Consider the following 15,116-nt stretch of genomic DNA (forward strand, 5'->3'; position numbering starts at 1 on the left):
TAGGTGCATGTCATTTGTAGGGACACTACTGATCTAGGAAAAATAGCATTTTGATAAAATGAGCCTTAAAACGAACCTTAAGCCTTATTTTGTACTTTCCAAATATTATAAGAAAACAAAGGTTTCGAAAAAAAACTTCATTAAATCTTATGCCCCGTGGCGTTTACGTCATTTTGGCGGTTATGTGGTAGTAGAATCAACTAATTGCATTGCTAGCAACAATTCCTCATACTGGAAATAATCAAAATTGTACAAATTACGGCCGTAGGAGCGATTGTTCCTCTTGCCCCATATGGTCGTATTGCCCCACCTTCCCCTATTTAAAAAGTTATGTTAAAAAAACTGTTTCATATTAAATTAAAATTATGGTAAAAAGGGTGGTTTTTTCATGAAACTCTCACATGTTATATATTTTTAGAAAGCATATGAAAAGACCTTTTAGGTGGATTAAGAATTTTCAAGATCTGATTTACCTATCTTAAATTACAAGCAGTTTAAAAAATGGTCTGAATTCACATAACCTCAACCTGATCGCCACGAAAAAGCCGTGTAGAGGGATGCCATTTTCCTCAAAGGCCGTGTCTGTATAATCTTGACAAAAAGTCTGTATGTAGTCTGTTTTTTTACTCATCATTTATTTTTATTAGGACCTCTCAGGTGCTGCGAACGTTAGGGGAGATCCATAAACATGTGAACACTTTAGGCGGGATGGAATCACTATAAATGAGAGGAAGGCACCAACCACCTAAAGGTGGATTAAGTAACGTTTTTAATTTTCATTTTTGTATTTTTCAATCCGGCTGAAACTTGAAAAAAAAAACACTGAAAAATATGATACACGGTTAAAAAAAATTGGTGATTTTTAATTTCACTTTAGTCACTAAAATTTGATAGGCAAAAAAACACAATTTTTATTTTTTTGATTTGTTTTAGGGTTGATGTCCCCTAAATCAAATAAAAAAAAAAAGTGTTTTTTTGCCTACCAAGTTTTAGTGACTAATTTAGTGAAATTAAAAATCACCCATTTTTTTAACCGTGTATCATTTTTTTGCCAACTTTTAAGAAATTTCCAGAACGTGCAAAAAAATTGCCCGAGTTAGGGGAAAGTGGGGCAAGTGTAACAAGATAAGGAAATGCTAGTTATAACCCATCAAAAACGTTAAAAAATCTCTCGGATTTTTCATAATCATCTTATTCCAGGTCTTGACTAAGACTTTGATAGAAAAAGTTTTAAAAAAATCCCAAGAAAAATCCTGTTTTTTTTCATGTAAAAAACTGATTTAAAAATTTTGATTTTCCGTACGTTCTTCTCAACTAGTGGGGCAAGACAAACAACCCGTTGGGGCAAGAGGAACAATTCATGTAACAACATGTCAATTTGCTAACAAGTGAACTGTTATCACTTAGATACATCAGATTAGAATGTATTTGAAACGTTTCTTTAATTTTTAGATTAAATAATAATATTTTACTAAAAAATTGATCGTTTTTACGAAAAAAAATATTACTCAGATGAAAAAAAGGAAATTTTAAAAATATCACTATATTTTGCATGGACAATTTTTTTTAACAATTGTTTACCAGTTTTTAAGTATTTTTATGTATTTTTTCCCAAAAAATATGTTGTTGCAGTAATTCGTAATTTTTTCCATACTAAAAATCCATATGGTACACTTGCCCCACCTGAACAAGATTTTTTGAAAACTCTCAACAAAAATAACTAAAAGTTAAATCATACTTTATAAAAGATGCAAGTCATTTGTACACAGAAAAAAATATGTGAATTTACTCGACACGGAAAAAATGAATCTCATGTAAACTCAGTTGATGTAAACTTGAGATTCGACGTAAACGGTTGAATCACACGTAAAAGCACGTGTTTACGTATAATTTGTTGCAAATTTACATCAAATTGCATTTAAATTTAAATGTTTAATGACGTGCAAAAGTGTTACATCATAAATGATGTAACATTCGGAAATATTTTTTTGTGTGTAGGGACACTACTGATCTAGGAAAAATAGCATTTTGATAAAATGAGCCTTAAAACGAACCCTAAGCCTTATTTTGTACTTTCCAAATATTATAAGAAAACAAAGGTTTAGAGAAAAACTTAATTAAATCTTACGCCCCCTGGCGTGTACGTCGTTTTGGCGGATATGTGGTAGTAGAATCAGTTAATTGCATTGCTAGCAACAATTCCTCATACTGGAAATAATCAAAATTCTAAAAATTACGGCCTTTCGAGCGATTGTTCCTCTTGCCCCTTATGGTCGTCTTGACCCACCTTCCCCTATGAATATTTGTTTCAATACTAATTTAAAAAAATAAATATTAAAAAAATACCGTAAACCAGGGCGATATTGATAGGATTTTAATCCATTTTTGGAATATTTTTATCAGGAAAGGACTACTAAGGTAGGTCACACAAGGTCCATGTACAATTTTTGAAAAAAAAGTTTTTTCAAAGTGTTAAAAAAATTGTTGCGTTGAAAATTCATATTTTATATACCGGGGTGACTTTGATAGTCATATTTTTCGTTGTTAAAATCAGGTTAAAGGTGTTCAAATTGTATTTTTACGTCGAATGTACCATCGCTAAGGTTGCTGATATATTTTTTAAAAACAAAAAAAATCAATGTTTATTTTTAGTTTAATAAGTTTAAAAGCTTTTTAACAAAAAACAAATTTAGGTAAAATTGCTAAAAAGTCAGAATTTTTCCTGAAATTCGTTAACAATAGTTTTGCTAATAAAATTATTGATTCTTATTGCATTTAAATTGAATTCGAAGCATGAATCAAAAGTTTTCACATTTTGTATGAGTTTGGTTCTACTGAAAATTCCTTCAAAATTGAAAATTTTATTTAATAATGTTTCAAAAACACACAATTTTTATTACTTACTAACTTAGTCTTAGCAAATCAAGTTTCAGTGACAAAAAGTGAAGTTGAAAATCACTAAATGATCGAAATCTCGGAGAATTGATCCATTAAATAAAACAAAATCCTACAATGTGAGCTACAATGTAAAAATAGTAGCTTATTGAACAAATTTCAACAAAATGACTTTTTTCAGTACGAGACGAATGCAAATATGACAAGAGCTGAAGAAAAATCGAGTTTTTGAACGAGTTAACACACTTAAAAGTACACACACAATTTTGATGTTTAAGTTTGGCTTCCGTACGTTTGGTCATCTCTAAAATCAAAACAAAAGTAATCAAAAAGAATAACTTTTTCATGCAAGTGCTAAAAATTTTAACATTTCAGCACTTAAGAGAACTTTTTTTTGGTGATAATAAGTTGACCGTGACCGTGGCATCTTGCCGCACGTGCATTTTGGGCCAAAATAAGTTAAGATCGCCATTTTGTGTAGCTCACATTGCCTCACCTTTTAACCTTCACAGATCCTCAACATTCGATTCAAATCCTGAGACATTCAATAAAAACTGAAAAAAAATCCGTGCATTGTTGTCACATTTCACATTTAAGAAGTTTCAATCTCGTCGTGCTTAACACAGCCTGAAAATGTATGCAAGTGCGACAATTGGCCTAAGGGATTTCAGGTCAGAACGCGTTTGACACAAGTACGAGCTCGACTAGCGTAAACATTTTCAATTATAACTCGGGACTCCAGCAACCGAATTCAACCAAATTTCAGGACAATGCACAAAATGGTCAACCAAACAAAACGTGTTTTTTATTGTTTACATTGAGTGCTTTATTTTTCGTTTATTCAAGGTCAAACAAAGCGACGTGCGGCAAAATAGCACGACAGAGTCGAAATAGCTCGACCGCACAGAAAAAAATGTTGAATTTTGGAATGCTGAAAATTTGGTTGGTTGAATATTACCTCTTTTTTTGATTAATATTACATAAAAAATGTGAACCTGATGAATATTCATCAAAACTGATGAAAATTCATCATTTTTTGGGAGTAAAATTAATCATTTTTTTTATACAAAATCTGTCACCATTTCCTCATTTTTTTCTGTGTGGGAATATGCAAGAAAGTTGTCAAAGGAATGCAAAAAAAAATATAGTGAGAATCTTAGATCCACAAAAATATTCTGTGTTTTCGCACTTAGACCGCCGATAAAACCAAAACATAACCAAATATCCTGTGCCGAAGAAGATTCAGCAGAGCCAGCAACAGAACAATCTTGACAAGATAAATACAGGGCTCTGTGTGTGTGAATCCTTTACTTCCTAACGATATCTATTATATGTATTATGTATAGGATTATTTTGGTTTCCCGAGCTGATGAATTAAATTGACTTAAAACAATGCTTGATAACCCGAGAAGACGGAAATAACTTGGGAATAACATTTTTTGTTATTTAATAATACTCGGCCAACCCGAGCAGACGGAAATAACTTGGGAATAACATTTTTTGATATTTGAAAATACACTCAACCCCCGGTGGTTGGTCACTTTTTCGTTTGACACTTTTTTAGTTTGTACCCCGATGGTTGGTCAAAGTCAAACTAAAAAGTGACGAACTGTCACTTTTTACACGGCGCTCACGCAAACTATCAAAACAAACGTTTGGTAGTGTGTGTGAACTCAGTGTAAAAAGGGTGTCAAACTAAAAAATGACCCCGTTCGTTTGACAACAGTTGGTGTCAAACCATCGGGGTTTGAGTGTACTAGGCCAATAACATTTTATGTTATTTCTAACAAAATTTGTTATTCGTCGTCATCAATTTTTTGTTATTGAATTGTTATTGTAATAACAGGCTAATAATATTTTTAGTTATTCTTCGAACAAATCTTTGTTATTATTTTTTGTTATTTTATCAACTAATCCGATCAACCCAATAACAGTTGGAGGTATTCTTCCATAACAAAAAATGTTATTCCAAAGTTGTTTTCGCTTTCAACCAATATCAGACCAATAACAAATTTTGTTATGATAACATAAACTGTTATTAAACCCTTATGCAAAAATGGATTTTTCAAGAAGATTCCATAACGAATTCTGTTATTTTAACATTATTTGTTATTGAAATAGCACGAATTTTGTTATTACCGTTTGCCCGGGAAATACCAAATTTGTGAGCTTTGGTGTTCACGCTTGAGAACAAATTTGTAACTTTTATAAATACATTCCTTTACCAAGAATACTGTACATGACTAAAAAAAAAGCTAAAAAATCACAAACCTCGTTAAAAAGTTTCCGCTCCATTCTACTCGGGTGTAGCAACCCGAAGTCACCCACTCAAGCTTTGATGCCTATCCTATCCACCCCTCCAAAACAAACTCGAAATGAGCCGCCTCGTGCTCGTGATATCCGTTGGCGTTGACTTTGGGGAATGCGTGGGTGGGCATCACACATACACACCAGGGACTAAATTAATCGCACATTTAGCATTTCGAATTAAACTGCCGGGGAAAAGGATGCTCGTGCCACAAACATGTGACTGACTGATGTTTGAGTGAATTTTACGGAGAAGGGATTTTCATAGGAGGGTAGTCGTAAAGTTTAAGGATTTCATTATTCGGAAGGATGGTCGTCTTTTTTGTGTGTTGGGGAGGCTTGGGATGAAGGATGAGTTGGGGGTTGCAAATGAGTAAATAATTTGTTCTAAAACACATTAGCAAATTATGCTCCCCCTTAATCTTCGTGGGTTGCATTATCACGAGTGACTGAGCCCGTACGTTTTACTTTGTGGAAGAAGGCGGTGTTGATTTTCTACAATTTCCGTTCCTAGAAGGAAAGGATTCCCAAACATCCCGGGCAGACGGTAATAACAATATTCATGCCATTTCAATAACACATATTGTTAAAATAACAGTAAGTGTTGTGGAATCTTTTTGAAAATCCATTTTTGCATGAGGGTTTAATAACAGTTAATTTCACATCACATTTGTTATTGGTCTGATATTGGTTGAAAGGCAAAACAACTTTGGAATAACATGTTTTGTTATGGAAAAATACCTCCAATTGTTATTGGGATGATTGGATTAGTTATTAAAATAACAGAAAATTATAACAAAGTTCGAAGAATAACTCAAAATGTAATAAGTCTGTTATTACATTAACAATCCAGTAACAAAAAAATCAAAACGACGAATAACAAATCTTGCTATAAATAACATAAAATGTTATTTTCCAATATCAAAAAATGTTATTCCCAAATTATTTCCGTCTGCTCGGGATGGCTGTAAGATAAACTCATAACAAAATTGAAAATTTAGCTTCTCGGAAACGATTGCCTTAATTGAACAAGAGCTCAGAGAATGTATCCATCACTCGAGCGAAAGCTGAAGCCATATGGTTCAGACCAAAAGATCATACTTAAGTTCACTTGCCAATTTGTTCAAGTTTCTTCCTTAAAGTCCAAAGTTCGAGCGGCACTTCAGAGGCCACCACAAAGTCCTTCCAGCAATGTAAACCACTCTTCCCCGACTGCACACATAAATCACACTACCACAAAGTCAAATTCCTTGAAGACAGCTAAAAAGAAGAGCCGTAAGGACCTCCTCTTCTCAAAAGGATATAGAGAGAGAGGGAGAGCAGCAGCAATTGTCGAGTGCTTTCCCATTATTGGAAAACTTTTGATTTATTATTATGTTAATTGAGTGCCTCTGCTCGAAAGTTCGACTCCATTTCTTGCTCGTTTGCTCAACCTGCCGGCAGGATCGATAAAAAAGGGGGCGGAAATTAGAGTGTAACCAAAATGACACCCATTTGCCGCTTTGTTGAAGAGGGGGACGGAACAATTTATGCTAATTAAGCTCGTTGTATGATTAATTATATGGGTGCAGGTGGAAGAGGTGCCTCGTTTCACACCATTTGCAGAAGGATGGCTTCATTTGAAGGAGGTTGTAAAGAACAAATTTATCACTTTTCCGGGGTCGACACTATTCGGGCTTTATTAGCTATTGTTTCTCCTAGATGCGGACAGCGCCATCTTTTGACGAGTACTAATAACAACTCCCTCTTTTCTCTCTTTTCAGATATAAAATCGAGGTGGCCGGCAAAAATGTCCCGGTTCTCACGATCCAAGACAAGGGTCGGTACGGTGTTATTGTGTTCGAAAATTTGGAAAAGTACCTGCAAATGGACAACTGGAACCGGCAGCTGCTGGACAAGTACTGCCGAGACTATTCGGTAGGAATCATTGGCTTTGTGGCGCCCAGCGAGGAAACCTTGGTTGGGGCCCAACTCCGAGGGTTCCCACTGTACGTGCACACGAACCTGAGACTGAGGGACGCCAGTTTGAACCCGGGATCGCCGGTACTGCGGTTAACCCGGGCCGGGGATACCGCGTGGGGACCACTGCCGGGGGGAGATTGGGCCATATTTCAGCACAACCACAGTAGCTATGAACCGCTGGAGTGGGCGCAACGGAACAACCAGGACTACCCGACGGATGGGCTGATACAGCCACCGTTGGCCACGGTCATTCAGGATCACGGAAGAGTTGACGGAATTCAGCGGGTGCTGTTCGGTTCTGGATTGAGGTTTTGGTTGCATCGATTGCTGTTTTTGGACGCGTTGTCCTACCTTAGCCACGGTCAGTTGAGTCTAAACTTGGAGCGAAGGATTCTGATTGACGTCGACGACATTTTCGTTGGAGAGAAGGGAACCCGACTGAAACCAGACGATGTTCATGCGCTGATTGCGACCCAGAACCGGATAGCGGGGTTGGTTCCCGGATTCCGCTTTAACCTTGGTTTCTCCGGCAAGTACTTCCACCACGGAACGCACGAAGAAAATCTCGGCGACGACATGCTGCTCCGTAACGTTGATCAGTTCAACTGGTTCTCGCACATGTGGAACCACCAACAGCCGCATCTCTACGACAACCTCACCACCCTCATGAACGACATGATCCTGAACAAAGACTTTGCCAACGAAAAGGGCATCCCAACGGACTCCGGCTACTCGGTCTCACCACATCACTCGGGCGTCTACCCCGCCCACGAACTCCTCTACATGGCCTGGAAAAAGGTCTGGAACATCCGGGTCACGTCCACCGAAGAGTACCCACACCTAAGGCCAGCCCGTCTCCGCCGTGGCTTCATCCATCGCAACATCATGGTCCTCCCCCGACAAACCTGCGGCCTCTTCACCCACACCATGTACATCGACCGCTACCCCGGCGGACGCGACAAACTCGACGAATCCATCCAGGGCGGAGAACTCTTCCAAACCATCGTCTACAACCCAATCAACATCTTCATGACGCACATGTCCAACTACGGCAGCGATCGCCTTGCCCTGTACACCTTCGAATCCGTCATCAAATTCCTACGCTGCTGGACCAACCTCAAACTGACCTCCGCCCCTCCCCTCCTCCTCGGCGAAACCTACTTCAAGCTCCACCCGGACGAAACCGACCCCGTCTGGGGCAACCCGTGCGACGACCAGCGCCACATCAAAATCTGGTCCCGCAACAAAAGCTGCGACACACTGCCCAAATTCCTCGTGATCGGACCGCAGAAAACCGGAACCACCGCCCTGTACACCTTCCTCAGCCTGCACCCGTCGGTCGCGAGCAACCTGCCCAACCCGGACACCTTCGAGGAGATTCAATTCTTCAACGGGAACAACTACTACCGCGGCCTCGACTGGTACCAGAACTTTTTCCCCGTGCAGCCGAACGGAACCGGCGGCCGGTACATGTTCGAGAAGTCGGCCACGTACTTTGACGGGGAGTTGGTGCCGAAGCGGGCGCACGCCCTTTTGCCGCACGCCAAGCTGGTCACGATACTGATTTCGCCGGCGAAGCGAGCCTACTCCTGGTACCAGCACATCAAGGCTCACGGCGACCCGATCGCGAACAATTACAGCTTCTTTCAGGTGAGTTACTTTATTCTCTTTAGTTCAATTTTTGATTCCAACAAAATGTTTTGTTTATTCGCACTTTTTATATGAAATCCGATGCTCAAAACTTTGTTTGCTTACCTTTAATACCTTTATTTAAGTTCTTCGATTCCATTTTAGTAAAAAAATTATGGTTGATTGCCACTAACAATACCGAATACATTTTCTCAACATTTCATCACCGCCATTTTGGCCACCATCTTGGATTCAAACATTCTAAATGACTTAAGAGTATTGATGGGGTCATATTTAAAAACAATTGGAAAATGGAAAAGTGCCTGGAAACTGATGAACGAAGTTGACTTTATAGCTGTCGGCCACTATTGCTAGTACTAACCACTAGTGTCTTCCTTTTTATCTACAAGGACTTCGCCGCTCTGGGCTCCTAACTGTTTGAGTACGGCACGGAGCGACGGCGCCGGATACCCATATTTACACAAAGAATTTAAGAGTGCCCGCCGCGAGATTCGAACCAATGTCGGCGTCTGTTACGAAATGTTACGAAAATTGGGAGAGGGGGGGGGAGTGTGTTACGCGTTACATAGGGGGTAGGGGATCGCTCATCTGTTACGATTTGTTACGAAGGGGGGGGGGGAGGAGGGGGGTTAAAAATCCTAAATTTTGCGTTACGTAATAAAAGAACTCTCCCTTATGTTATTTTTTTTAGTTAGATTATGCACTCAAAATCAGAAGTATCCCTCAAAAGGATACTTCTATCCTTTTTTCATATTCACTCGGCGTCACCCTTTCAAAAGGGTATGTCAAAATCAGTACATTTTCGATACCCTTTTAAATGGGGTTTTGGGGGATCCTTTCAGCTGTGTATAAGGCATTTATCACAATAGATACAAATAAAGTTGGTTGTAAAGGAAACAGAAAACAGGAAAACAACTCGCAAAAAACCTGTCACTATTGCTGGAACAGCTGTAACTTTTGAGTGAATTTTCTGATCAATTTTGTGTCTTCGGCAAAGTTGTAGGTATTGTTGAGGACTTTTGAGAAAAAAATAGGTACACGTAAAAAAAATTTGCAGATTTTTTATCAACTTTTTTTTCACTAAAACTCAATTTCACAAAATACGTATTTTTTGATTTTCGAGATTTTTTGATATGTTTTAGGGGACAAAAATCCGCAACTTTTGAGCCATAGAGAAACATGGTCAAAAAATCTGCCGCCGAGTTATGAATTTTTGAAAAAATAGTGACTTTTGGAAAAAATCGAAGTTTCATGCAAAAACAATCGAATGCAATCGAAAAGTACTTTACAGATATTTTGATAAAGGGCTCCGTTTTCAAGATATAGCCACCGAAAGTTTGATTTTAGCGAAATATTTGCAGTTTTTCAATTTTTAAAATAGTGACCATGAGTGACCATTTCTAAAAATATTTTTTTTTAAAGTTCAGAAAATTTGCTATAAAATTGTCTAAGAGATATTAAAGATTCGACCTCGGGTTGCTGAGATAGAGCCGCTTTAAGAAAAAGAAACACGAAAATTGAAGTTTTCTTAATCTCACCAAAACAACCCACCATTTTCTAATGACCATATCTCAACAGCTAATGGTCCGATTTTCAATGTTAACATTGAAAATCGTGAAATTTTCCGATCTTTTCGAAAAAAATATTTTGAAATTTTTTAAATCGAGACTAACATTTTAAATGGGCGTAGTATTCAATGTTTGGCCCTTTTAAAATGTTGGTCTCGATTTAAAAATTTTCAAAGTATTTTTTTCGAAAAGATCGGAAAATTTCACGAATGTTTCATGTGTTAACATTGATAACCGGACCATTAGTTGCTGAGATATCGTCATTAGAAAATGGTGGGTTGTTTTGGTGCGATTAAGAAAACTTCAATTTTCGTGTTTCATTTTCTTAAAGCGGCTCTATCTCAGCAACCCGAGGTCCAATCTTTAATATCCCTTAGACAATTTTATAACAAATTTTCTGAACTTTTAAAAAAAATGTTTTTAGAAATGGTCACTTATGGTCGCTATTTTTAAAAATTGAAAAACTGCAAATATTTCGCTAAAATCAAACTTGTCAATTGATGTAAAGTCGATTGTTTTTGCATGAAACTTCGATTTTTTCCAAAAATCACTATTTTTTTCAAAAATTCATAACTCGGCGGCAGATTTTTTGACCATGTTTCTCTATGGCTCAAAAGTTGCGGATTGTTGTCCCTTAAAACATATAAAAAAATCTCGAAAATCAAAAAATATGTATTTTGGGAAATTGAGCTTTGTGAAGATACCATTTTTGTATGGACAGCAGCCAAAATTGTATGGAGACTTGTATGGGTGAACCAATGACGCAAAATAACTTATTTGGTCATAGGGAGTTTAAGTCAAATCAAAAATACAAAAAATAAAAATGGTCGAAATCGGCCGATTTCGTAGAGAGTTGCTCTGTAGCCTATAATTTTCGTATGGTCCTCAGAATCATTTTCCCATAATAAAGTTAAAAATATTTTTTTTCGAAATTCAAGGGTTAAAACATATTTTCATAAACAGAGTGTAACAAAGTTTTCGCTTAAGGAGGTATTAGACTATGACAAACAAAAACGCACTTTTTTGTGTTAAACGTTTTGCCAAATTGTTTGCGGTAAACAATGCAAATGCTTGCAGGCTGAAGTTCTTTGGTAAAAAAATTGCCCGATTCAACGAAAAATTTAAATATTTATCTCTAGATTAAATTTTCAAAAGATTCTATCTGCATAGGAAATCCATGACTCATATGTTGTTCTAAAAATTTTAATCTTATTTTACTAATTTTTTCCTTTTTTTGTGTGCAGAGTAGGGTGCCCAGAATATGGAACTTTAAAAAAAAAAAATCTGGTTCCACAAGTTGATTATTGCTTCTTGTGCTATTTTAGGACTCTGAGCCAAATATGAGCAACATCGGGCAACATTTGCCCATTGATACTCGGAAAGGTGAAGTGGTGATGTTTGTATGAGAAAAATCAGAAAAATGTATGAAACCTCAATTTTTCCTTAATTTGTTGCTCACATACCACAGCTGTTCAATTCGTCCCTGAAAAGTTATTAGTAATTTAAAAAAGTCATTTATGCATTTAAAAAAAAATCCGCCTGCTTCTACCCAGTCAAATCCTGCCTTTTTCTGTTACGGAATCTAATTATAATCGTACACAAATTCCGTTTCAAACGCAACAACCGGTTCGAACACGTTTGCGTTTGAAACCGAATTCGTATAGGATTCTAATTAGAATTCGGATTGAGTTAACTGGGTAGGCTCTGGTATCATTGGGTGCACCCTAATGGACTCGATTACCCGAAGACCTTGGGAAAAATAACTTTGGATAACCGAATCATCGAAAATTGAATCACGAAAAAAATCGCTGTCTTTTCTATAGTTGAGCTTAATGTCGTCTTAAAAAATCTAGTGAGGTGATGAAATGTTGAGAAAAAGCATTTCTTGAGTTTTTTTTTGAAAGGTCCAATAAACCAAATTTTCAGTTTTTGCTTTTTGGGTGTTTTTGAAACCGCCTTGAATCAGGGGTATTAAAAAACACTCAAAAAGCAAAAAATGAAAATTTGTTTTATAGGACCTTTTAAAAAAAAACTCCGGATTTGGTAATTTAATAGAAAGTATGGTGACATAAAGGTTGTGTTAACTGTGTCGGATCATTGTCAAGTGTGAAATTCTTATGTAAAAATGTATAACAAAAAAAAACTTTGTCGAAGACCACAAAACGATCCGAGTTAACCCTGACTGAGTTATTAGCGATTTAAAGAAGACGTTTTTGTATGAAAGATTTTTTTCATCTTTAACTTAACCCTTAAACCTTAACCGATTTGGCTCGAAATTGTTACAGTTATTTATTTTTAACTAAATAATCGAGCCAAATTTAACTGAGCTTTCGACGGACAGGCTTTTGAACGACCTTTCCAATAGATCAAGTCAAATTATCTGGCAACACTGTCATTTTTTTTCTTTTTTTACTGTCATGATATAACGAAACTGAATTGTTGACAGAATGTTACAAATTTTTGATTAAAATTGCTTCAAGAATCGTTCAACTCAACTCAACTCATTCATGAACGTTTTCCATCCTCTCCCCGCCCACCCAGGTCATCATGGCGAGCGACTCGGCCCCGAAACCGCTGCGCGACCTGCGCAACCGGTGCCTCAACCCGGGCAAGTACGCCCAACACCTGGAGCGGTGGCTCGCGTACTACCCCCAGCAGCAGCTGCAGATCATCGACGGCGAGCAGCTCAAGTCGAACCCGGTCGAGGTGATGATGGAGCTGCAGCGCTTCCTGAAGCTGTCGCCCACGTTCGACTACAGCGAGCACCTGCGGTTCGACAACAAGAAGGGATTCTACTGCCAGATCGTGAACGAGAACAAGAACAAGTGTTTGGGCAAGTCGAAGGGCCGCCAGTATCCGCCCATGGACGAGAAGAGCGCCAAGTGGTTGCAGAGGTTGATATTGGGTTGAATGTTTAAAATGTTTAGTTTATTAATTATTAACTTGTTTTTAGGTACTACCAAAACCACAACAGCGCACTCAACAAGCTGCTGAAGAAGCTCGGCTCGCGGCCCATCCCCCAGTGGCTTAAGGACGACCTCTCGACGACTTCATAACATCAGCGGCAGCAGCAACAGCAACTTCAGCAGCAGAACCAGCAGCAGCAGCAACCGATTATTCAATGCATTCAACGATAGTCAATAGTTACGATGGCAGCAGCAGCAAATTTAGGCTTAAGGCTCAAAGTCAGTCCCCGCGGTGTACAAATTGTAAGGAGAAGAAGTAGTTTTACCCACTGAAAATACGCATGCATTGTGAATAGTCCACACACAAAACACCTTTTCGATGGTTCAGAAAGGTTAAGAATGTGAGCGAGAGAAAATGAGAGAGATCGAGCGCGCCAGTCTAATGATTCTTTTTTCTTTTAACTCTAAATGTATTTACTTTTAAAGTCTGTTTTTAAGGCACGCACACTCACGCAGTTGTGTAAAAAATTGTACAAGTCACCCTCGCTACCACTTTCTACAACTAAGTCATTGTTGTAACATTCGTCATTCCTTGCTCTGGAATCAAAAAGAAAAGAAGAAAACAAAACAATGTTTACTAACTCAAACTTACAAATCACAAATCGTACGCTGTAAACGCAGTTTTAAGTTTAACTTCAGTTCGAGCTTAGTTGAGCGAATCAAACAAACGAGATAGTATTGTCTTAGTTAAGGTTGGTTAAGCAGTGTTAAGTTAAGTGTTATGTTAGGCGCCGACGAGCTTTGGATAAGGAAACAAGTTCGGCGGGAGCTTTCGGAGATTTCCACCAGACCAGGTGGAAAAAGTGGTGAAAGCTTGTGGCGAAAGCGTTTCCTGCTGTGTCCAAACTTGACGGGGAGTGCAAACGGGTTCGGAGCGGTTGCGGAGGCAGTTTGGATGATTTTTTTTGTCTTTTTTCATTATTTTAGTTACGTCGTTTAATTACGAATTGAATTGAAATTTTTTGAAAAAAGTGGTTTTTGCGAAAAATGACGAAAATTCTCATTTTTTGAACCACCCTGGCACGATGTAGGTCACCCTAATGGCCAAACAAAAAAAAATAAGGGTCTAATTATTTTGGCCAAGGAACCCACAGAAACCCGATCGGAGAACTTTTTTTTTTGGTTTAGGTTCCTTTCAAATGGAATTGCTGTAATGAAGTTTTGCTTGTTGGTTAGAACTTATTTTGAAGTCTGTTAGGCTAAACGCTTTTTATACACTTTATACATAAACGGGACGATAACGATTCCGATAATTCTATTGGCGATAATTTTATCGACGATAACGGACGATAACTCATATCTGATATATTTCTAGAATTGACTAAAACCAAACAAATTATGTTGAATTTTTAAGCTTCCTTATAGTAAATATTTTTTGATAATATGGCAAGATTCGAAAAAAATACAAAATGCCATATTTTTTTAGAATGTACTCCTATTTATATTATTTGCAGTATAGGTATCAAACGATTCGAAATTTTGCATGTATTTTAACTGTTCTAGAGATGTTTAAATGAAATACTAATATTTTCACAAAATACCTTATTTCCTCAAAAATACTTAATTTTTTATAATTCGTAATAGGGGCAGTTGGGGACAGAATGGACCATGGGGCAGAATGGGCCGCCCTTGGTTTTGGGCCTTAGAATGGATTTAGACCAACTGTAAAGCAAGGGTCTTATGAAGGACGTCAAATTCACAAATCACGTTTAATGCAACATTAGTTGATTTTTTAGTTGTTTCGAAATATTTCCACTATTTTCAAAAA

At 37.5% G+C, this 15,116-nt stretch overlaps 1 protein-coding gene across 5 annotated transcripts in view; it reads left to right on the forward strand.

Annotated features, from left to right (window-relative positions):
• The window catches only part of LOC6040591 (bifunctional heparan sulfate N-deacetylase/N-sulfotransferase), a 366,151-nt gene extending 351,815 nt beyond the window's left edge, over positions 1-14,336 (forward strand). For all 5 annotated transcript variants that reach the window (XM_038266169.1, XM_038266170.1, XM_038266168.1 and 2 more), the window contains 3 exons: positions 6,966-8,814; positions 12,924-13,276; positions 13,336-14,336. In XM_038266169.1, coding sequence (XP_038122097.1) covers positions 6,966-8,814; positions 12,924-13,276; positions 13,336-13,438 — 2,305 coding nt within the window. In that variant the 3' untranslated portion in view covers positions 13,439-14,336. The remainder of the gene's footprint in view (positions 1-6,965; positions 8,815-12,923; positions 13,277-13,335) is intronic.
• The last annotated feature ends 780 nt before the right edge of the window (positions 14,337-15,116 follow it).

The sequence above is a fragment of the Culex quinquefasciatus genome, chromosome 3 (genome assembly GCF_015732765.1).
Source record: "Culex quinquefasciatus strain JHB chromosome 3, VPISU_Cqui_1.0_pri_paternal, whole genome shotgun sequence".
Taxonomy (NCBI): domain Eukaryota; kingdom Metazoa; phylum Arthropoda; class Insecta; order Diptera; family Culicidae; genus Culex; species Culex quinquefasciatus.